The sequence below is a fragment of the Haemorhous mexicanus genome, chromosome 3 (genome assembly GCF_027477595.1).
Source record: "Haemorhous mexicanus isolate bHaeMex1 chromosome 3, bHaeMex1.pri, whole genome shotgun sequence".
NCBI lineage: Eukaryota > Metazoa > Chordata > Aves > Passeriformes > Fringillidae > Haemorhous > Haemorhous mexicanus.
The window spans coordinates 84,407,756-84,433,604 of record NC_082343.1 but is presented as its reverse complement, the minus strand read 5'-3'; the positions used below and the strand labels follow the sequence as shown (position 1 = coordinate 84,433,604).

General features: G+C 37.4%; 1 protein-coding gene across 1 annotated transcript in view; it reads right to left on the bottom strand.

Annotated features, from left to right (window-relative positions):
* Positions 1-25,849, bottom strand: part of UBE3D (ubiquitin protein ligase E3D) — a 76,979-nt gene that overhangs the window by 12,510 nt on the left and 38,620 nt on the right. The window contains exon 9 of the mRNA XM_059842548.1: positions 19,799-19,937. Coding sequence (XP_059698531.1) covers positions 19,799-19,937 — 139 coding nt within the window. The remainder of the gene's footprint in view (positions 1-19,798; positions 19,938-25,849) is intronic.

The window sequence follows — 25,849 nt, the reverse complement described above, 5'->3', positions numbered from 1 at the left end:
TCTCATGATGCCTATTAAACGGCCAAGCATTCAGTAAACACTGCTTAATACTGGCTGGGCAATAAAACATTTTCAAAGCCTCTAAAGGATGTAGGATTTTAAGGCCACTCTCAGTGAGATTTGAGCTCCTAAATTATATCAGGTATTTTTACAGTGTGGATTTCTGGTCTCTAAGATCCCTATAGCCATTACTAGGTCAAACTGATTTTTATTTCTAGGGATTGAGCACATTCTTTTGCCAGCTGCAATCAGAACAAAAGCTGAAACCATTCAAAAGCTCAAACTCATGAAAACATGTTTTCTTGGTAAAAAGAACCATTACTGACCTTGAAGCTTCATAAGAAAATACAGTATTTACCATTTTCAGAATATTTTTACTGTAGCAATAAGATAATTGAAGATAAAAGCTTTCAAGTAGTTTGTTTTTTTGAAAGCAGACTGTGCTCAAACATCAATCCTGCAAGTTAAACCTCTTTTCATCAAGGTTAACTATTAATTTCATACTAAAGTAGAAGTAAATTATGTGAAGATTTTTAAAAGCAAAGATCGGTGGGGAAGTAGGTGTTGAAAGATGTATGAGGTTTGCTACGACTATGTTTATTGCCACATTCTTGTGAGAGTAGGACGTGATGTACAAAATAAATAAAATTTAACTGTGGAGATACCAGGAAGACTCTCCATGCAGCATGGGCCCTCAGCTCTGGGAACTTTCAGCATGGTTGAACCTCAAAAGTCAAAAGCTTGACTTAAGAGGTAAGAAATTAAAATTCTTGTCTGAGCTATATTCAAGTCCCTTATGTCTTTCATTATGAAAAAGCATGCCTGTAGAACAACTGAGAGAAGGAATGTAGTAATGTAATTTCTGCATGCTAGATGTTTATTTTCCTGGTATTATATGATTCTTGCATTTTAAGAAGGTTTAATGCAATTAACTTTGACTTCAGTACATTTAAATTGCATCCTTTCTAAGTATTTCTTGTCAGTAGTCACCCATGAGAGAAAAGTTTATTAAATTAGCAAGAGAGTAAGAAAGATTTTAAAACAAGTGATGACAGAGAATTCTCTTTGAAAACAATACTTAAAAAACAATTTTGACCAGAGACAAATTTCTTCATTCTTTTGATTCTAATGATTTCCTCAACAATAACATGGTTATTCCAAAGTTGAACTTTGAATCAAAGTGGATCTTTGATTCTGTACACACATTGGAACACCTCTATTGCCCAAGGGAGGCAATTATTCATGTGGTGAAGTGCTTATAGGAGTCAAATCTAGGCTCATAAATAGCTTATGGATTCCTGCCTCTGACAGGCACCAGACATTTTTAAATACTTACTCTCTATCAGGACAGATTTGGAAAATTTTGATGAATGCATCAATTAATGGCAACTGAAAGTTAAATTGCTTTCCAAAAGGAAGGGCTGTAAAAGGAACCAGGGGGATCTTAAGACAGAGGTTGACCCATTGATGATCCATAATGTTATCTGCAATAACAGGACTAAATTTAATGAAATACAAGAATTCCATGAGGTCCCAGCTATAAACCAGACCAATTACTGTGAGTCCGTGAAGAAAAAACTGCTCACAGAAGCTAGGATAAACACCTGATAGCACAGAATCCAGAGCAAAACCCTTTCTCAACCAGTCTCTTCATCAGATTCCTATCCCAGCATGTCAGAAGAGCAGCAACAGTGGGAAATGCAAGTTAACACTCTCAAGTAGAGGTCAGACTGACCCCACTCAATGGCACAGCAACTTCCACAGCAGGGACAGGACTGACGGTTTGCAGCTATGACCTTTTGCATACTGTAGCATCATTGGAAGATTCTGAATCTCAGAACCCTGATACAGTTCTTCTCAATTAACCACGACTATTGAAAAACAGGAATAAACCCCACACATAGGCATTTAATAATTCAAAGCCAAACACTCATCCCAAGCACAGCCTTTTTTGGAAGATGATATGGCTGCAATGAAAGCACATACCAAGAAGATGAAGGAAAAAAAATATATATAAGCCATTCATTTTCACCAAATGAAATATCAAAGATATACATGGACCCCAGCAGCCTTCACTAATGTATTTCACCAGAAAGTATGCATTTCTTTGGTGGAAGGTTAAGCAATAACCAAATGCTCTTGCAAACTTCCTCCCCACTGTGTTGGCACATCTGCACAGTCACTGGATAATCCCAAAGAGGCAGAAGGAAGAGACAAGGTTACATGAACAAGAGGCTGGGGGAGATGGAAAGGCTGCCTTAGATTATATAGGTCGCTGCTGAATAGAAAACTACTACCCTCAATACCACAGCAATGGGAGCTGATGCACAGATCATTAAAATGGTCAAAATAAAGGTATAGGCAATATCTTGTGAATGAACACTGAATGGACATGGTATTAAAACATCTGCAAATACACTCTGGAAGCAGTGTGTTCCATAGGCAGCTTTTCACCATATTCAGCTTTACACAGAGAAGTCAAATAAGGAAGCAGGATACAGAAGGCAGCTTTCCATACCATCATATCATATCATTTCATATTCTGTTACTTCCTGAAGTTATTTTCATGTCTGATTTATTATGGAAAATATAGGTAAATGATTCCATATGTCTTCTCTGACCTCCAGGTGACCCTGCCTAGAAGCCCCAGACCTTTGCTCTCCGCAAAGATCTCTGTCACTTCTGAATTGTGAGATAGAGTTCATATCCTTAAAGATGTGAAATGTAACAAAAATTAAGCAAACTCCCAGGAAAACCTCAGGCATTTACACACATTTAAACACAACCACCAAACCAATCTCCCAAGAAAATCTTCAGAGAACTGGATTTAAAAAGTAGAGTGCAGCTGCATCTATTGAACAGTGCACCCTCTCCTCTTCCATCACTCTTATTTACCCATTTCATTTCCAGTAAGAACATATGAGCTCTGAAACTGAGGGATGTGTATGCATCCACTACCACAGTATATGCTTGCACTGTGACAGAACCAAAGGGTTAACAAGACAGAAATTCCTGTAAGCATTACCTATCTCCCTTCATAACCATTTTATGGAGCTCATAAACAGTTTCCCCCCATACTCACTTTCTGCAGCCTCCCTTTTTTGTCCACCTTTGCCATTCTTTGATTGAAATTTGAAATAATCTCCTCGGATCATGCTTTTAATTTTTCAGCCAAGTGCTATGCACAGCTTTTATCTGTAATAGTAACAGATTGTCCAAGGACACACACAATGAGTCATGGAAAGAGTAAGGATTTCCTGGCTCTTAATCCAATGCTCAAACAAGGCCTCTCATGTTTCTAATTTTCAGGAGCCAGCAGGTAGGGAGAAGAGAAGACAAAAGAAAAGAAAAAGATGGGAGGGAGTCTTAGGTAAGCAAAATAGTCAACCAGAAAAACATCTGCACAAGCTTTTCTCAGTTTCAGACAACTGATACAAGAGTAATCACAGAACCTGCTGAAGAGCTTATATCTGATTTTTAAAAAATGCAATGGATAGAACAGAGGAAATATATCAATCAGAAGGAAAAAGACACCAAAAAATTCTTAAAGCAGAAAGAAAAGAAGAATTTTGCTTAATAAGCCTGGAAACAGAAGAGAAAGGAACTTACATGCTTTCAGGGCAAAGAGATTTGGAAGCTTGCTCCCAAATAGGAGTGTAGATAGCAGCAGTAGCATATGCCCACCACAGAACTGTGAAATAACCTGGGGGTTGTGAACATGGAATTAGGTGACATAAACCAGTTCTCACCTGAACACACTCCAGAAACACTGTGTGTTACCCTGGTCTATTTAACTTAGGAAGCTGATTCCCCCCAAGACCAACTATAATTAGCAAGAGATGAGGAAGATTCAAGAGAAAAATACAGAGTTGATGTATCAGCATCCCCAAAATAACTAATATCCATCCTAATAATGCCATCTACTCCAAAACTGTTTACAAGACCCATTATGTCACAAAAGAACAGGAAAATAATATTTCATCCCCATAAAAGTAGGCCACCCATCACATTCTTAAAAGGGATCCAAGCAAAATAATAAACAGATTATGATACAAGTTGTACTCATTTATCACTGCAAAGCACAGCTCACACATGGGCTTTGACAGCAGCCTGGATAACTGGCTGAAATAAGACCCATTTCAAAAATGAAACAGATGTTAAAACACTGGTGTCAGACAAAGACATTAACTGCACACGTGTACGGGGTACGTAGGGGCTCCTTGTCTCATTGGGCTGGGATAATGCAATTATTTAGAGACTACTGTCCAACCAATATTCACTCCTGACCTAAGTATCACTGCAGAGATCTAGTGCAACATCTAACAGGTGCAGTCAACCTTACACCTCAGAAATTCAATGGCTTCTTTGGGTGCCCAGTTAAACAGCTGACTGCAACGACAGCCATCACCATGGATAGCAAACTACATCAGCAGTGGGTGAGAACTGAGTGAGCCAGGAGGCAGCTCCTTCCAGATTCTCAGAGACACACAAACAGTGAGTAGCACAGCATTAGCCTGCACAGTGCCCAAGGCTCTGCTGACAAAAGACACTGAAAGGCTGAGGTTCTCAATGCCCTTTTTTCTCAGTCTTTACTGATCATCAGCCTGCAAGAATCCCAGGCCCCTGAGACCAGCAGGGAAGACTGTAAGAAGAAGACTGACCCTTCATGAAGGAGGCCCAGGTAACAGAACATAGTGGACATACATCTGCCTCAGGAAAAGTTTTGCTAGCAAGTTGAGGGAGGTTATCCTTCACCCTATCTCAGCACTGGTAAGGTCACATCTGGACTGGTGGGTCCAGGTCTGGGCTCCCCAGTACAATAAAGATATGCACTTAATGAAGTGAGGAAAAGGCTAAGAACAGGCTAAGAAGGGACCATGAGGATGACTAAGATATAGGAGTGCCTTTCATATGAGGAGAGGCTGAGAGCTGGGGCTGTTCAGCCTGGACAAGAGAAGGTCCAGGGGGATCATGTCAATGTGTAAAAATACCTGATGGGAGGGAGTGAAGATGAGAGAGCCAAACTCTTCCCAGTAGTGCCTGCTAACAGAACAAGAGACAATAAGCACAAATTAAAGTGCATGAAATTCCTTCTGAATACTCTTTGACTGCAAGAGGGTAGAACACTGACACAGGTTGCCCAGGGAGGCTGTGGAGTCTTCATCCTTGCAGGCATTTAAAACCCAATTGGGTGTGGTCCTGGGTAACCTGCTCTAGTTGACCATGCTTTAGCAGGGTGTTGGACTAGATGATATCAAGAGGCAATGTCCAACCTCAATGACTCTGTGACTCTGAAAATGTATTTCTGTTGCATGCATTTTTTAAGTGAACCAGATAATTAACAAAGTTTAGTAGTTTTAAGGCATCCTTGAACACAAGTGGTTCAAATGTTCTGTAAAACTTACAAACTGGACTTTGTCTACTCTGCTCTTTTCAGGGGGTTTAGACAGTGTAAATTTCACATTCCCTCTTAATTTTGCTGCCTAAGTTTCTTTTTATAAATCAACCTCCTTTATTCACTTGAAAGATACTTTAGTCAAATATGGACAGAAAATGCTTCTGAATTAAACCTTATCTTGCAGTTTTGGTTTCTTCCCTTCTCTTCTCCCCTCCTCCTTTGCAACCTCTTTATATTACAATATAGTATGAATCTGTCCTTCAGCTTATGGCTCCATGTAGTCCATATTATACTCTTCAAGCTTCTTTTCCACCCCCTTTTTTTCTTTGTTTCCCAGCCACTGAATACTTTCCAGTTTCAGAGGAAAAAATCTATTAGCTTTTATTATTATGAGGCCTTTTCTTGTACTGATAAAAATCTTAATATGCAAAACAAAGCCAGAACAATTTCTTTAACAATGAGATTTTCATGTTCATTTTTAACTTCTTTTTAGAAAACATTAATGACCTTCAAGAAGAATCAATTTTCCAGATTCTTTCTTCCAATTCTTTTTCTTATTTTTTTAGTCCAATTTTACCATCAAGGATAAATATATATGAACAAAGTATACACTGGAGTCATATCTCCCTGGAGGCATAATTTTGGATTATTGAAGTATAATTATTACAGCACATTGGTCTGCTCTAAGACTTCTAAAATACTGTTTAAAACATCTTCCTTAGGGCAAGGCCACTAAAAAAATATGCTGTTGAACCATAATTGCCTGCATTTAAAAAAAAAATTAGCATTTCCCAAAGTTCAGTGAATGAAAAATAGCATCAATTAGTAGAAATGTAGAAAGATGATTATCAAGAACATTTTAGAAATGTCCAAAGGTGAGGATCAAAGCATGACCTTAAGGTTTGAAAGAAATAACCGAAGTACTTCAAAATTTTACCAGCTTTATAAGATAAACACTAAGAACTTCCAAAGATCAACACCAGGCACTTAACATTTCTGCATGAAAACCTTTAATAAAACTGTACTAAGTTTGTGGAAAAAAATAAAAATGAAAAATTGTTTGCCTCAAATTCTAAAACAATCATTCTCCTAGACTTCTCACACTAAACCCTTGCTGCTTGACACACAACATGAACAGATATTTTTTATTCACTTTGAACATCTCCCACATCATTTCACTCACTTTGTATCCTGAATTTAAGCATCTTATACAAAATGCTATTGTACTGCATATACAACTAAAAACAACTCTCAAAAGGGATTTTGGTCCCCAAAACCCTAAATTTCATTACCAAGCCAAATTAAATGAGCATGGTTGCTTGCATGTGCAAGGGTTACTTTTACAATGTGACTGATCCTCCCTACCTTTACTGATGTAAAAGAATTAACTGTCCCTTAATTTGCTTTTTAAAATAGGGCTTGTAGTCTTTAAACCTCAGGGATCTTTCCAAAAACCTAATTTTTTTCACATTTTTTACACATTTTTTATGCACAGTCATAGATACTATGTCCACTGTGCATTACACAAAGTCCAACTAAAGGAAAAAATGTTTTGCACTTTTCCCTATCTTCTATCTCTGGCTGGTCTTCTTTTCCCAACTATAAAACACAAAAAAAAAGCCTGTTTAAAAGACGGAAAGACTGAAAAACAGAAGGAAAGAAAAGCACAGACCTTGAACACCAGGAGTAAAATTAAATTAGTTAACTGCTAGAAGCATGAAGCATTAATGAAATAGAAATAGAGAATTTTTCCCTTATGAGGAACATTTATTCAGTGTTAATTAAATTCTTTTATTCAAAATCTATACTTACCCAAGTGTAAAAATATTATATCATATCAATAACTGCAGAGTGTAAGCAAGTACTACATTACAAGCATCTTTTCCCCATCTAGTGGAGTGAGGCCTTTAAATCATTTATACTGATTGAAGTCTTCAAACAAAGGACAAAACAACCAACAGAGAACCCTCTGCATGAACCAGCAGCCACAGCTATTAATTCCCTTGTCTAACAAATAGCTATCGGAGATTAGCTTCAAGCATTTGCTTGCAAAGTTCACATGCAATAGTGTTAATGAGGAACTTTCAGAGTCTGCAATAATTATTTCTCTACAATATATCCAGCTGGCTGGTTTATTCATTTGCAGGCTGGTTCTGCACCACTGAAGCCAAAGAGAGTTTTGATATTAACTTCAAAAGGTTCAGGTCCTTGCCTACAATGTTGAGCTACACTATAAATACTTCAGGTGAAATTCTGTAATACCACACATACTAATTAAAGCAAAGCTGCCACCACTAAAGGACCACCACTAGGATTTTTAAGCTTGCAAGATGAGAAAAAGGCTCCTAAGCCTTCAGGTGGACATCCCAAATGATTGCCTAACTTTAAAAACCACTCAGTATTTGTTCATTTGAATGAGAACTCTAGGCAATCCAAAGTCCTAGCAATTTTTATTGGAATGGTAAAAACTGGACTGACAAGTCACTTCTGCATAAACAGAGCAGCATGTGAGATTAAAATAATATCTTTACATGAAATTCTTTTTCTGTGACTTGCATCTTCTTCGAGATGATTACTTTGTTGTAAAAAAATAGTGTGGGGTTGTTTTGAGAATCATATTGGAATCATATTGAATATTTAATCATATTAAATATGCCATATTTAATCAGGCATTCAGTTGCTTTGTAAATTATCCGAATGTAAGCTGGGAAAGGAGTATAATCCAACAGTGACACTGCACTTTAGCAAGTATTAGTACTTCAGCCAGTATCAGTATTGTTGTAAAAGAGTCCCTCTTGACTTCTTCACTGTTTTGTATGATGGAATGCATGCTCTGCCTTTGCAGGAAAAGCTTACATAAAATGATTAGCTACGAAGTGTCACCAGGGTTTTCTCCACCTTCTGAGTTACACTTAAAAAATATGTAAACACTGTCTCACTTCTGACAGCTCATTTTAACTAAGTTACAGGAGCACAATCATTTCCAGGTGTAATCAGAGCTCTACTTCATCTAAATCTAGTGTTGTGGACACAACCTTGTTGAATGCTGGAGTCTTCAGAAGATGATCTAATTACCAGGCAAATGGGAGAATGGTCTCTCCCCAAACTCCTCACATAGGAGTGGCCTAAAAAACGTAGAATAAGACCCAGTAGTAGGTCTTTCTAAATCAATCTTAGCATTGAGCCATATAGCTCAGCCACGTAAAAGCTTACAGAACAGAATACAGTAAGTTTTACAGTCACTATTTAGTCACATTATACATCCTACCTTAAAATAGGAAAAGCAGTCATTTAATGGAATATATCCTCAGGACAATCACGCAGAAGAGACACTTCTGATTAATATGTCTAGTCATAAGCTACTGCTCCACAAAAATACAGCTGAAAATGCATTTCCTTTCTGTGCAAGCAGAGAAGGCAAACTGAAATATGAAGGTTTCTGTCTGTTCAGTGGACTTTTTTTTTTTTTTAAGTTTAAGAATTACAATTGATTCTATTTTGCTAAAAAGAAGGCTATAAAGCCCTGTTGTTCCCTCCTCCCATACCTGAAAAGAGGAAAATACAATTAGGTAACGGTAAGCATTAAAAGTTAGTATCTAAACAGGGAAAAGGTGCAAGACTTACAGAGCTGTCTACTCATAAACGGCATGGAGACAAAGCAAATTGGTATCTAATAAAAATGAGAAAGTAACATGGAAACTCATGAGTGCGTAAAACTCAAAGTAGTTAAGAAATTGGGAAACAAGACTGTCCTAGAATTTAACTTCTGTAAATCTAGCAAGTGATGAATAAAATAGACTTTGTATGAAAACATGAAATAAAAAGTCAGCAGCAAGCTCTCTGATGAGTTAAGAAAGAAATATTAGCTAGTCACCCTGCCATTACACAATAATAGCCTTTTTTTGATTTTGTGGGATATATGAAAATAAAAAATATATCAAAGACTGGAGCATCAACACCGATAAAACCTTTTATTTAAAGCTGAATTATGCAGGTATTGATAAGAAGCAGAACAATGGTCAGCAGTACCAGTCACAGGAAGTGAGAACATCTGAACAGTAAAAATGTTCAGTCATTTTCAGGATAATATTTAGAAATGCCAGGCATTCTGGAAGAAGTTGGAAGTGGACTGAGTAGCCAAAATAGTCAGTACAATTAAAATAACAACTTCACTTGTACAAATTTTCAAGCAAAATTCTTTTCCATGCAAGGTGCTAAATACTTTTTTTTTCCTTCTATTTTCCATATAAAACTCAAGTTCACTAAAAGCAACAGAAGAAATATAGCTCCCTGATCTGGTTTCATTTATCTACAGTGTTATAGCTCACAAAAATAATGGAGTCTGGGAACTGGTGTTTTAAAATAGTCTCTTTCTCTATATAACATGCTTTTAAAGTTTACACTAGCTATATAGGAATAATTTTTTTTCTTTCTTTCCATAAGGCAGAATCACTTCCTATTTTACTTGTAAAGCTTCTGGGAGACAGATGAAGAAACTTTAACCAAAATGCCTGGCAAAAGTCCAAACAACAATCACATTCTGCCCACCCAACACTCCCTGTGATCTCACTCTGCTACAGCATCTTCAGATTTCTGCAAGTTTTTCTACATATTGCCAAATGGTTGCCACGTTTCACTTCAAGGCATGACAGCTTTCTACTGGATGCTAAACAGTCTTCTTATTTCAGTAGGTTGTGTTAATGCTTATACACTCTTTTGCCCTTCTCTTTCTTCCCACGGGAATATTCCAAATCTTATTTTAGGAGCTCTATAAAATGCATTGGCTGAGATACCTCCACACACGTCTGTGTGTAAACCAGCTTCCTTTATCTCAAAAGCAGTGGAGCTATTACAAAGAAATATTCACACAACTGATCTTTTCTATAGATCAAAGCAGCAACAATTTAGAGGATGAAATAATCTTGTCCTTTTTTTGGCCAGTCACAATTGTGGTGGTGTATATCAATGAGAACATCACCAGCTTAGTAAAAGGGTAGTTGGTCTATCTCATGTCTTACACTTCCCTTCAGGTTTTTCCCTACCCCTGGACAGACAGTGCTCTTTTCTGTTCCCCCATGCCATGCCCATTCTAGCTTTCCTAAAATACAAACAGAGTTTTCTTCTTTAAGAAGCAGAAGCTTTCAAGCAGGACCATTTGTCATCAGCTACCACCCCCGGAACAGACCTATGATTTAAGCACAAAGATTTAGAGCACACTACTCTCTACTGACACTGCAACAGAATGATGGACTTCTGCTTCTGAGGGAAGGCAAATTGTATGTTTCTCACTAGAGGCATTACTGACTTCTTCACCAAAAGATCCATTCCAGACTCATTTTCAACTGACAATAAAAAGAGGAGAACTTAACAGCCCTCTTCCTTTTTGTCCACCATGTACTTTATCATGGTCAGGCCATCGATTCAATTATTATGCTCTGGGTTTACAGCTTTCTGTTTATTTGTCCATTTGTCTCCTTGAAGACATTATTACTGTTTCCAGCTCTTCAATGTGTAACACTCCTGAGCTGCTCTAAGTGCCTTGGCAAGCTGACCTGTTAATAAAATGCTAGAATTTATTGACAACCTCCCTCAGGATTCCTCAAAATCTTGTAATTTGTGATAACATCATATCTACTCCAGCCTATAGCTGAAATCTAAGAGAGTTGTATCCATCTGTTTTTAAAGCACTTTTAAGCCTACTGATTTTAAGAATCATCCTTACAAATACATCTTTTATTATGCAGAGCTTTCTGGACTCCTCAAGTAGCTTCAAAGCTTCCATCCAGACTCTTAATGGAAACAAACAGTGTTGTAGCTTTCCATTACAAGACACATTCACAAAACACACAGTATAACAACATGAAATTCTCAGGAAAATCTCCATTATAGAATCATTGTTATCCAATGACTCAGTATTATTTTTAAAGCAAAAGAGCTCTTTGTAGCTGATAATGTGATTTCTGTGCATTTTTAGCTACAATATTGACACTTGCACCTCACATAAATCAAGCTATTAATTGCAATCTGGGTAGAGCTAAGATTGTCTCAGAGATGCCAAGGTTTTGGAGGGAAGCAGCCTTATATAAACCACACTGAACATATATTGCAGTATTTGGTTGCGCACAGGTCTAAATATATCTTTTCAGCAGAGCTTGTTTCTCAGTCACAAACAGCCTCAATTAATAAATAGGAAAGGATGTTCTCATAGTATATCAGACTTCCCATAAGACTTCTTAATGTATATATTCAGGTACATAAAACACAAATACTTATCTTTTCCACAGTGTGGTGCCTATTGATAAAGAAAAACTCTCCGTTTCTGCTTAACAGTGCACTACCTACACAACTACTCGATCATTTGGACGTAACAACTAGACTTTTAGATTTCAGACTTGTTTGGAAAAATCAGAAAGTTCACAATAAATGAAAACTGGAAAAATTAGTTCTGTCTTCACCCCTTTCAAATGGTTTATTCACAGACTATACCAGACCATCTAAACAGGATCCCTGCAATTAATTGTACATTCACACCTATATGGTAAATGACTGTATTGGTTTTGCATGGCAAGGTTTTGGTAGCAGGAGGCTGCAGGGGTGGCTTCTGTGAGAAGCTGTCGGCACCTCCCCCATGTCTGACACAGCCAATGCCAGCTGGCTCCAGGATGGACCCACAGCTGGTCAAGGCCAGCCCAGCAGTGGTGGTGGTTGTGCCTCTGGGATAACAGCCTTAAGAAGGGGAAGAAGCCCTGTTCAACAATCTGGGAGAGGGGAGTGAGCCTATGTGGGAGGAACAGCTCTGCAGACACCAAGGTCAGTGAAGAAGGAGGAGAAGAGACATTCCAGGTACTAGAGCAGAGGTTCCCCTGCAGAGGAACCTGTGCCAAAGCAGGTGGATGCTTGAAGGATGCAGTGACCCTGTGGGAAGCCTGTGCTGGAGCACACTCCTGGAAAGACTTGTGGATAGAGGAGTCCACACTGGAGCAGGTTTGCTGGCAGAGCTTGTTGCCTCATGGAAGGGATCCACACTGGAGCAAGGGAAATGTGTGAGAGTCCTCTGCTGGAGAAGGAAGGGGCAGCAGAGACAATGTGTGATGAACTCACCACGGCCCTCATTGTCCCTATCCTTGCACCGCTAGGAGGAGCTGTCAAAGAACTGAGAATATATTCAGTCTGAAAGGGGAGGACTTGGGGTAAATATTTTCAAGATTTTGTTTTACTTCTCATTATTCTAATCTGATTTGATTGTTAGAAAATTCAATTAATTTCCCCAAATCAAATCTGTTTTGCCCATGACAGTAGCTGGTGAGTGATTTCCTCCTGTCCTTTCATTGACCCAGGTGCTGTTCATTGCAGTTTCCTGTCCAGCTAAGGAGGGGAGTGATAAAGCAGCTTTGGTGGGCAACCAGGGTCAAAGCCCCACAATGACATATCTGGGCATCTTTTCTAAGAGAACTGCTTTGAATTATATTACTACATGTTTATGCAACAGGTAGGTTTTGCTATATTCTAGGCAAAGGGAATTGCACAGAAATGTTCTTTCAGAAGATCTTCCTTCTCAAGCAGCAGGAAACCATACTTCCTGAGGAGGCACTTGCCTGCATGCTACATGTTCACTGCTTCTTACTTGGAGCACATGTTTTTTTTGTAATTTAATCTACTCCTGTTTATGATAAGTGCAGGTTCACTCTCTCTGATTTCCTCTTTACTGGAGAACTGCCTTGGAAGAAAAGAACCATTTACCCTTTCTGAGAAACTGATGACAAATTTTGAATCTTGGTTTAAGGCCACTGCTGTGAAGGTTCTGATTTTCCACCAATGAGCACTGAAACAATCACAAAATACTGTGCTTCCACAAGCAAGCTGGGCTTGCATTTTCCTATTCATAGCTTCAGTTTAGGTTTGCACATGATTGAATTCATTCTGTTTCAGGCCAATCAAAATGGGCAGCTCCTTCCCATTAGAGGAAATGTAGCCATGCCACATATTAGATAAGGGAAATAATACCTTCCCATTAGCATGTCCAAAGCAGCTACAGATATCACAAAACCATAGCCTAGAAATGTGAGCCTGTGCTGCAGATATGGATGAGTCATATAGGGATACATATGGACATTGTGCAATAAGGTCCTGCATATATAGAACTGAACAGTTCTCAGACAGGAGACATTATGCTTTAATAAAGTGTATGCAGAAGCAGCATGAAACATTTTTGGTACAGTTTCAACAAGAATGTAAAAATACTAATTATAGTTCAACTAAAAAATTGTTCCCTTTGAGACTGAGGTTAACAACAAAAGAAAGGGATATTCTCAACACAGACACCTGAATGCTCCAGAGATACTTTTAAAAGATAGCTTACAGTGAACACCAAGTAAGATAACCTGAGGGACATATTATAAATCAACTTCACATGGAATAATTAAGCAGCAGACAAAATAATAATTTCTTAAACGAACATAGAAATCTCTATAATTCTGCAAAGAAGTATTCAAATTTGTCATTGAAACACAAACTCTCTTAATATCATTTTCTCTAGGCACCATTTATTCATAATTTTATATTTTAATTTGTTCATACAGTTTCATAATTTTTTTCCTAATTATTCTGCAGTGTTTCAATAGATTTATTATGGCTCTTATTAAATGCAAAAAACATGGAAAAACTCCTAAATATATACATGATAAGTTCTTTTATTTAAAAGCCGCTGAAATATTTGTATGCATGTTTTACAAAACTCTGTCTGCTATTGTGTATAAGGTTTGGGTACTTCTTTCCTGTTTAAAATAAATAATTTGAAATTAAACTTAAAAACTTACACATAATAATCACAAATAAAACAGAAAAAAAAAATCCATTCTGTATCATCCCGGAAACCTATCTGAGTTAGTCAAAACTACAAAAAGCATATAGCAGGCACTTTTATAGAAACCTGCAAAAATCAAAACATCATTATTTTGGGTAAAGTCTGAGTAGCCAAAAGAGGCTGGCACTAAATACTCTGGGTTTCTTCACTGTAGTTTACATTATGTAGAACCAGTCCACTAAGGAAAACAAACATGACTGTATTTAAACAGATTACAATGTATTTGCAGTGGTTGCTTCATAATACTGTCAATATTAATGCAAAAGTTTCAGAGACATAGGCAGTTGAAAGCTTGAGAGAAACATTTTTTAAAAATTTGTACTGTGTCTAGGAACTCATCATTTGTCTGTGAAATACTATAGAATATACATATTCTGACCTCTAGTTCATTTTGTGGGAGATCTTCACTAGGCACGTAATAGCCTGTGATTTAAAAATATGTTTAAAGGGATAATAAGCCATTTTACTGCATAAATTCACTTATTTACTTTTCCTTTCTGGCATAGTTTAGTAAAAGACACAATATTTTGAAAGCCATTTCTTCACTCCTAATATTTTCTTTTATTGTATTTTTATCCTTCTTTGCTGCTGTTTGACAGTGCTCCAAAGGAGGGGAATCCAGCTTAAAAGAATACGTGCATCTTCTCTAGCTCCAAATGCCCAGAACAAATGCAAAAGCTGAACAGATTTTTGTAAATTTTACTCAGCTGTTAGCTTCAAAAAGGATTGTCAAAAGACACAGATGCATCTGTTATCTTCAGCTAACTTCTTGCAATAAATGATTTTGAAATTGCTTTTCATATATATAGTGACACATAAAACATAAAAGTATTGATACTAAAAACCACCAAATAGCAAGGGACACTTTAGTTTGGACAAAGCATAGACCTGAGAGACAGTAGTAATTTTATATTTTGTTTTCCATGGCCCTTTTGATACTCATACACTAGAGCTACTAAACGATAATGAATACTGTATTTATTCATTCTTATATTTTCTGAGCAACTGATATTCTGTATTTCTAAACCATCTTGCCTTTAGCAAGTTTCCTGCACTGTATTAGTAGACTAAATGACAGAGAATTGACAGGCTAGTCTATGAGAAACCTTGGGTTTTCTTCCTCTTTTGAAAACAAAATAACTGCAAATGAGTTTTTCCTTCAGAAACACCACTAGGGATTCTTACTGCAATGGTAGAATAAACAGTTTTTTGTTTTTTCTTAAACAGTGGCTTCACCTCTCTTAACCAAAGCAGACAGTATGTGGAAAGCTACCAGGGGCACTGGATGTAGCTCCAAAATCTATCAAGAGCTATTTGAAACAAAATTTTGAAACAGCTCAGCAGTTATTAATCACAATCTTCCTTCAATTTCACGCAACTGTAAAAGTAAAACTAAAACCATGATCTGTTTAGCTCTGAACACTGTTGTTTATAGTCTGTGACCTTAAGAATAGTGCCTTGATAGGGCAAGTAAAATGTCTGGTTTGCCACAACAACAGCAGTGAGAGAAAATGTGCTGAACAGCACCATGTATCATCATAAGAATTCAATATCCAGGACATTTTCTGTTCACTGTGCTTGAATTCAGAGAAAGACGAGATAAGGTTAGAAAAACACAGCAGAGATTACTTGTCACTTTAAAGCATCTCCCTGTGTTAACTGTTCTGTGCTGTAGGCTCTGAAATACCAACACAGCCTCTGAGACTGTGCTGAGAAGCAGCAGCCTAGCAGCGCTGTGATAAAGTACATGATAACTCAAGTGGGTGCTAGCTACAAGTGTTTGCAAGTATTAAGAATAATACACAAAGTAAAGCCCAACCTTCCCTAAAGCAAAGGGCTGACAGCTCAGGTGGGTGGACAGCCATATACATTGAGTGTGTAATGAGGTAACACAGTTTTCCGTGCAGCGTAATGGAGCTGAAGAGAAAGGGGTGAAACAATGCTCAGAGCAAAAGCAAACAAAAAAAATTAATCTTTTCTAGTAGCAAACTCCTCTCTCCCTTCTTACTGCTTTTCTCATTGCTCCAGGGTAAGTATCAAGCACCTCAGTCAATCCTATTACCTTGATCTGGACAGCCTTAGTATGGGTGAGGGATTACAAGCCTGGGAAGGTACAAGTCAGGGCTGAAAAACCGTGTTCTCCAGTGAACCCGGGAGCTGCCTTCAACCAGCAACCAGCAACTGAGTCCTTCAGAGTTTACAGGCTCAAGCTTCTTAAGATTTAACTTTCTACAGTCCACCAAAAAAATGTCACTGCAATTGTTCAGGTGAAATGAGAGATGAGCCAAAGACCACCTAGTACCTAGGCTCAACTGCCTGGAAAACTTATAAGCTGGCTGTAGTGAGCACCTTAAACTCAGCAGAGCTATGTAGCACAGTCTGCTGCTGCTCTTCTTTTCCAGGCTCTTCTAGCAACATAAATCACACTGAAAGATCTTTATGGGGTCAAAACCAAATTGAAAAGTGATTTCAAATATTATGTTACTAAGCAGTAGCACACCAATGGAAAATAAAACGTAATTTATGTCTCAGCACTGATACAGAGTCTGCTAAGCTAGTCCCAGAGAGTACTTCCAGAGCACAAGGCAGAACAGAGTTTATTACAGATTATTAGCAACTAAGCAGATTTCCTTTGTGTGCTTTTTACAGCCTAAGCATCACCCAATGCAGACGCATACCAACTAAAATTTTGGCTTTTCAACATTGCAGCATTGTAATTGGGAGAGAGGGTAAATACATTCTCAAAAAACATGGTAGTCACTGAGATCATTTTTGGTTATTTAATTTTAAAATATTGGATTTTAAAAGCCATCCTGACAGGGTATCAGGAGTTGAACTGTAACTTTTAGATCATCAAACTAGAGCTGTTAGATAAATTTCCAAATACTGTATGAAAACATAAAGAAAAGCACCAGTAGAAAGCAGTGGTCCATTTAATTCCTCACCACATGTCCAACTAAGGAAACACATATAAATGAAAGGAGAAAACTCTGGTACTTTCTTGGGTTTTTTTTCCTTCTAATTCCTCCAGCATTCAATTGCAAGACCCTGGCCCCTGTTGAAACAAGACAGGCACTGTTCCACTGTGTAGATAACAGGGAACTCTGCAATTATTTCCACTTCAAATACAAGTTTCACTGTAACATAGAATTAAAATGTTTTAAATTTTTCTAGACAACTGTCAGATTAAGGTCTACCACAAAATAAAGCTAAACTAGTTTTGTCATTTTGCCATTACTCCATTAAGATACATGAAATATCAGTTTTCAATTAGTGCCCTTTTATTATTCCCTTTTTGGCTCACAATCTTCACTATTTTGGATGCAGCATGATCTTATGCCCAGGCAACAGCACAATTTAGTATCATTATTCAAGCTCTCTTCAGATCTTGCCAGCTTTTTCCAAGAAAAATACAGAAAAAACTGGGATCTGTAATTCTAGTATTCGCTGAACAGGAAGAAGCATGGCAGAAAAAAAAATCCCCAAATTATAAGGCTGGCAGACCGTTATAAAGCATCAGGGAAAGGAAAAGCCTGGGCAAACTTTGTTCCTGCTTCATGGATTCACTGACTGAGAGCCAAACAAGGTTTATAAAGATAAAAATAAATAAGACAATATTTTACTGGACAGTGTTTGCCCTCTAGGGCAAACTCTTGGTGATACTGACTGTCTGCCAAGGAGAGTGACAGTAGGAGTCACAGAATTTTATCAAAAAAGCCATTTTCCTTTCCTCCCACTTGGCAAAATAGAACATTATCTTAGCAGAGCAGGTTTCTAACTCGGGCTTTTCAAAAACTGCAAAGTGTGTTGCTGTGAAAGACAGGACATTGTCACATTGCCAACTTTGGCACACAGGCGGGAAAACGACTCTGTGCAGGCCAGTGCTCAGTAAATGAGCTTAGCAAAGTACTGGTTGCTTTCATCTGCTCCACACAAATCTGGGGTTTAAAGGCCATGGTCAGAGGGTCTCCAGGGCACACATGGGGATGTCCCACCCCATGGCTGACAAAACCCTATGCTTCCAGGACCTGTACCATGTGCCTCCAGGACAATGGTTTCTTTACAGAGGTAGCCTCACAAAGCTAAAATTACCCAGGAGCAATTGAGCACAATCATCCAGAGTCAGCAAAGGAAAAAAAGAAAAGTCTGATGTTTTGTGTACTCTGAGGTAAAAACACCAGCTGACAGATATCCATCACTTTCTGTCTCTACCCCAAACACAAATCAAAGGGAATCCCAAATACACAACACGGGACTGAGTAGGCACAGAAACAATACAGGACATACAGCCTCGGCATACAGGAAGAGACTCCTATTTAACCTTTCATGGGTAAAGCAGGGAAGACTTTACCACAAATTACTGGAAATGTAAGGGACAAGGAACACATCCTCTTGGATTAGACAACCAAAATGTTCACTTCTTAATAGGAAACATAGACTACTCAACTGCATGGATTACTACTGCTGGCCAATGCTTGAAATTTATAATTATTGCAATCTATTGGCATCCAGGAGATTCTTCAATTTTATGGCCTCTGAATGTACAACCCAGTAACAATTCTGACCTTAGGTATTAAAATTGAAGCAATCAGTGGCTGCTGCTGTACCCAAGTGATCACCATGTACAGATTGCCTGTTTCCAAGCAAACAAGATGCAAAGTGAGAAACAATGCAGGTACCTATTTCCTAAAGCAGGAGTTTTCAGCAGCTGTACATCAGGACAACTCTCTTAAAGTCAATGACTTGATTTTGTTTTACAACCCTTTTTTTTTTTTTGCTTCAAAATCTACAAAAAGACTAGTTTTCAGTAAACATAACTCAGGAACACTAATTAGAGGTGCCTTAAGTACAAGCAGGAAATACAGAAGAATCGAGGCTACCTGATATCACGTTACAAACTGTTAATAACATTCAGTCCCCCTAAGATGACGATTCTTTCATAGCTGCAGAACAAACACAGACTCAGTACATTTCCTGCTCAACAGCTGATTACTTTAGATTTGCATCAATACTCAACCTACAGACTGTGTAACTACAGAAGCATCACAAAAAAGCTGAGTTGTGATGTCATATCATCATGAATTCAGTTGTCTCTATTGCATTTATAAAATTCATACTCTCCAACCACATTACAAAAGAAATAAAAATCACAATTTAACATGCCTGCAACAATGTTTCCTTTGGAAAAGTTCTATGATTGCTGAGAACTTCCAGAGTAACACACAGAAGAATGTTTTCACCATTGGAAATCTTTTTTTTTTTGCTGAGAATTTTTTTTTTTAAGCCCACAAGAATTTTTTATAATTATTCTAGCTACTGTAGCCTAAGTTTGATGAAATTTCTTTAAATTTCATCACTTTAAACTGTAATGAACTGATTAAAACTCCAATGGCATTTTCCACCTTGGTCTACATTTTAATATAACGGAAAATCATGCAACTACAGAAGACAAACCCTCTGAAAGAGTTTATGGCCCTCAGGGATCTCTCTTTTTCCAAAAGTAACACTTTTATACTGAAATAGAAGCTGTTCCTTACCTGAAAAGAGTTCATACATCGAAGTGAAGGTGGCAGAGATGTGGTACTCACACCCAGTATCAACAACAATTCCAAACATGTTTCTGATGGAAACTTTAAAGGATGAACTCCCATATCATCTTCCCATGAATCAGCAAGCCTATAGAGTTAAAAAAAGCTTCATCATTTTCTTAAAATATATCTAAACCATAAGTTTCAATTAGGTATTAAAATGTGTCATATCACTGTGATAAAAAATTCCCTTCATGTTTTCCCTGTAAAAGTCAAAGATCAGTGTGTTTTACCAGAAAAACACGGTGTATTTAGATAAAATGCCTTACCCACACCACCAATATCTTTCAAAAATATACACAATGTGAAAGGAAAACTTACCATATTTTAGAAAAATTCACTCATGTTTCTAATTCAAAGTTTCATTACTTCTGAACAAAATTTCATCTGTAATTTCACTTGTAATTTCCCATTATACAATGATTTTACACATAGAGTATTCTTTGCAGTACCTAATGCCTCCACTTTTTATTTTGTTTCTAGAAAGAAAGATTCCATTCAATTCTGAAAAGACAGGAGGTCAGGCATGATTTTCAAAACTGATGTTCATTATGCCCACTGGAAACTTACTAACAGTCAATACAAAGCAAAAATCAATCCCAGTTCACCTTAAATTTTTTATTTGGATGTAGTAAAAGAATTAAGATTTCTAGAGTTACTCATAAAAACAACATTTCAGAAGCATATCCCTGTAAACTGTTCCTACTATCTCATGCTAAAGAACAAGATTAGTTCAACAAGATTTACTCAAAACACAAGATCATTCTGCTTCCTACAGTTCAGGCTTATTTCTTCCATAATACACAAACTGACAGACTGATCAGTGATCCAGTTACTTTAATAACTTTGGGTAGGTAAGATCAGACACTCCTGGGTAAGATGAATGTCATTTATTCTCAGCAGACCTGAGTGCATTGCTTTGGAAGACAATGCTTGCAACCCTTCCCTGTCCAAGACTTCAAAATTTCAATAAACAATCTTAGCACCAGCTTTCACTTTTAAATTCCTCCAGCTCTTCTGACTGAACCACTGCCTGTGAACATAACAGCTTATTTTAATGCACTTTCTAGAAATAGCTGCATTTTTTAAGACACTTGGGGCCCCAGCACTCAGCATGGTGAAAACTGAGCAAATACTCTCTTCACAATATCTGTGTCATCCTGGATGGTTCTCTTTCTCTGAGGCCTCCCAAGCCCAATGATTCACTGTAAAGTCATGCTTCTTACACATAGGTTTGCATATATACTTTTTATACACAGCACCTTCTTAGTTCTTCTAGAAGATGCCCTACTTAGCATAATTTACACATCTTTCTTCAAAGAGTGGGTGTACTTTCATTTTCTTACCTCCATTTGTCTGAAATTGGTCACTTGAATTTCAAATCTTTTCTTTTGTCTTTTCTAATTTTTACATTTTTTTTCTCTTTCCTAATTTATCTATGGGTATATAAGAATCCAACTCTGCTTTGATACATAGAAGCAAGACCTATAATGCACAGAATGCCAGAGGGGCTTTCATTTCCCTAAAGTTTTCTCTCTCTTTTTTTCTCTCTCTTTTTCTTTTGTTCCTGCAATAAAAGACAAAGAGAATCATATCACATCTAGATTACCAAATATATAATTTAATTTCTCAAACCTCACCAGAATGAGTAATCTTGACAAAAGAAAACATAAGTTTTACATGGCAAGGAGAAGGAGGAAGGCACCCCCTGTCTCTTCTAATGGCAGTGCATCACTTAAGATTTCCAACATATCTGAGACCACACCAAAGGGCAGAGGCCAAAACCTCCCACAGATTAACAACCTTTATTATATGTACTATCTCACTGGACATTTATACTGTGACACATGGACCTGGAAAAGCTGTTAAAGCTACTACAAAAATCCCCAGCTGACCACTAGGACAGGAAGGTGAGATGTATAGAAGAGACTCTGGAATATTCTCATTATTGGAAGGTACAAGCCTCCAGTTAAGTCACAAATACTATGTCAGTGTTGAATGGAAACAGGATTCTTTTATAAGACTACAGACTATGCAAGTGGCCAAGCCCAGAAAAAGCAGCCCTGACTGGTTCAGAGTTCCAGGCTGGATGGGGCTTTGAGCATCCTGGTCTACTGAAAGGTGTCCCTACCCACAGCAGGAGGATAGCCACTAGATGATCCTTAAGGTCCCTTCCAACACAAACCATTCTGTGATTCTATAAATATTCCAGGAGGAACACTTAAAGCTAGATGATGAGCCCTAAGTAATCAGTAACCAAGGAGTCTTGTTACCTGCAACCCAGAATGGAGTTTTACATTTCCTTATCCCTTGGTAATTTCATTTCCCCACATAATTAGAAACTTACCTTTATATGCTCCTTACTCATTCTTTCCTCTGTATTTTCTACAATCTGGTGGTGCAGGAAAATTTAGGTGAAGCTAGCAAAATAGGGGCTCTCTTTTCCAGAAATCAGCAAGTCTAAACAAAGCACTGTGCAGGCACCTTCAAACACAGCTAGAGAGTCTGGAGACTGGAGGTGGTATGCTAAGGTTCTGGGTCTTGGGAAGGTGTTTCCACAGATCAACACCCTTTCTTCAAAGAAACTTTTCAGAACTCCAAGCAATATTCAAAACATCACAACTTATATCAGTACCCTGATTCTATTCTTGTGTTTTGATACAAGGATTTTTTGGAGATGCCTCCTCATTTTGAAGTCCAACTACTACAGCCCTGACACCAAACTGGGGATATTTCTTTTGTGGCTGTTGGTTTATCTGAGCGAAAGAAGGTTTGCATAAAGACATTTAGCCCAATTATATTGGAATTCTTGTTTATTAATTGCTCAGTTATTAGCATTTCCTGAAATTATTCCAGTGTATTCCTTTATTACAAACAAAACATATATATCTCAGCATTTACTGCTCCAGGAACAACATGTTAGGAATTAGTCCTTGTGACTTGCCCTTTCACAGCATTTAACACAAATGGTTGTGGGAAGTCGCTGCTTTATTAGATCATTTCTCTTTGTTCTTCTTTATCACTGTTGCTTTTAGAAGCACTTTTCCATAATCTTTATTGTAGAGGAAAGAGATAAGCATCTATGCATAAAACAACAGCACAACAAACCACAAAGAATCCACTGTTTTTCACCTTAGTTCCATGGTCTTTCTATATAAGGGAAGTTGTCTCACTTCCAATACAGGAGAGGAGACTGCTTTCTGTTTACTGGAAAAGGTAGATGGTCTGATAATGCACCTCATGAGAGTGAGCATCCACAGAGGACAGCTCAGCCAATCACTCCCAGCACAATTCCCAGACATCACAGCACAGCTTGCTACACTGGCTGAAAGGAATAAGGGGGAGATAAGACACAAGCTTGAGGAAAGTGATGTTGACAACAGAAATAATTATGTACTTCCTTCAGCAAATATTCAACTTTTCTAAACCACAAAGAAGTCTTGAGATTCTGGACTTGACAGTCTGACACAAGAAAATATAATTCTCAGTATCAACCAAAATTCATAAATTCTAAACAAATTCCCTAAGTCATTGTGGGGTGCAAGACTGCATCTACTTTGGACCAATTTTGTGACAAGTGAAATCTCATCACTATCTATTGGCCTTGCCGGTATTTGAGGGAAATGTGATTCAGCTTTAGAAACCAGGCTTTAAAAGAGTAAGATGCAGATATAACTATTTGTAAAACATACTCAGGAAAATGCTACAAACTCAGACCATGCTTTGAGTCAAGAAAAGGGCATGCCAGAGTGATTTTTTTTTTTACAGGATGTTAAATCCAACCTCTGCAAATCACCATTATCATCCAGTTTTGTCTGTCAGGGATCTCACCAATAGGAAAACACAAATAATTCTAAGCATTTTGTCCACCACTCCATTCTTTCCATTTTCCCTCTCTTTTCTTTATCTCACTCTTCCCCAAAACTTGTATTAATCCTTTTAGCTTATTTCAACCAAATTTTCTTAAGAAAGATCTCAAATAAATTAGGCTTCGGGAAGTTTCATGTTTTCCTGAGTTTCAGGAGAGTACTGAGAAGAAATGCACATTAGTTGCTCCACAGAGAAAAGCTGCTAATGGAACACAGCAACATATATACCAACTAATCAAGTGGTGTTTACCCAGAAGAATACGAGCATGAATTTATTAATATGGTATTTCTATCTAGTAAAATCAACTACTATAAGCAAAGTAAACATGTTCTTCAGAGCCCACCATACTCCCTAATGAGTGAAACAAACTGAGAGACTTGGTGCTTTTACTTAAGTTCACTCTATGTTGAGGGTTCAGGACAACTGGAAAAAAAATATTAAATTTTGAGGCAGGAAGAAGAATTGGTAATAATGGCATTGATCCCTAGTAAGAACAACAGTGAAAAGGTTTCCCCAGTGTTAATCAAACTTGAGATGCAGCCTCTGCAGACCAGAGTGAAACCTCAAACTCAGAACTTCTCCTGTTCAATCTAAAAGATATCTATTACTCTCACCCATGAAAACACAATGAACAGACATAAGACTGAAAGATATAATTAGAACCTTCACATAACTTTCATTCTGAAAAGGACAGAACCACATACAATGAATGCTAATAAAACTTCAATATATTTCTGGCATACAAATCAGAACTGAACTGAAGTAGTTCAGAAATAAAGAAGTAAAACTCTACACAAGGAGGGTGATACTTGGCTAGATGCTGATGCAAAACAACAATGTGTTATGTGCTAAACTGTCAGAACAGAGCACTCCAAACAAGTAAGAAATAAAGATGACAAAATGAGACTATCTTCCCCCTTGTCCTTTTCAATACCTTCTCTAAGGAACTGGTAATTTGAAGGAGAAATTTTTAATTTTTTTATATGATTCTCACATTCCCATAACCAGTCAAAGAAATACAGCTGGGAAAGTAAAGTTCCCATAGTCACATGCATAAAATGTTTCTAAAAATGAAGTGATATTTTCAAAGCTGTATTGTTGATAATAATGTGAAATCCAGGAAAATTTTGATTTCTTTAAAAAAAAAAAAGAAATCAACAAATGCTCTCTGAAATTCAAGCAATTAATTCTGAAAGCAGAGAGGTGGAAAACTTGAAAACAACTACTCACATAAGATTAAAGACAGTTACTTCTCTAACAGAAATAATTTATCACAATGGTTTTAGAAAATGTTTTACATTTGAATCAACATGCATCAGGGAATGGTATTTGTCCACTGTTACTATGGAATTGATCCCAATGAATTGTGTATATAAGTTAAAATAACATTTCAAAACTGTGTTCTTAAAAGCAAGTTTTAAGACACCAAAATAATGAAATATATTTATTTCATAATTTCTTGATATAAGAACTAGTAAACTAACTACAACCCAGTCATCCACCAGGTCATGGAACCCACCTACAACATCCTAAGTCTTCATGGAAAAATGCAATATACATGGCACATCAGGGAAGCAAAACGAAACTCTATCTCAAACCCAAGAAAAAACTGATGAAGGTTCTCACAAGATTTTTAAAAACTGGACCAGACTTCTGACCAAATTGCATTTATTTCAAAAGAAGCCTCTTCCATCAGTGCTAAAGACATTTATCAATAATAATCCTTCATCGTACATGAGATTCACTTCTAAATGCAACTGAGCTGTCTCAGCAACAGACAAAGTAAGGCTGTTTTTGAAGAGGAACAGATAAGCCCTTTTTTCCTTTGCAGAACATCCCCATCATCACCTCTAATTTAGCAAGCTACTTCTATAAATACACTAACTGAGGGTAGTCTACACAGGTCAAAACTGGAAAATGCAAAAGCTCTTACTCTGTGCTGCTGAGGCAATGTGCTAACTAGGTTTTATTAATTATGATCTAGGTAAATGTGCTCTGCAGTTACAGCTCCAAATGCTGTGAAACTCTTGAAAGAGATGTTAACTTTAGCTTCAGTGCTCTGATGAATCAAGCCTGTGCTGAAGAATCCAATAGAAAAGCTGACAGAAGCTCAGCCCTGAGTCTCAGAGC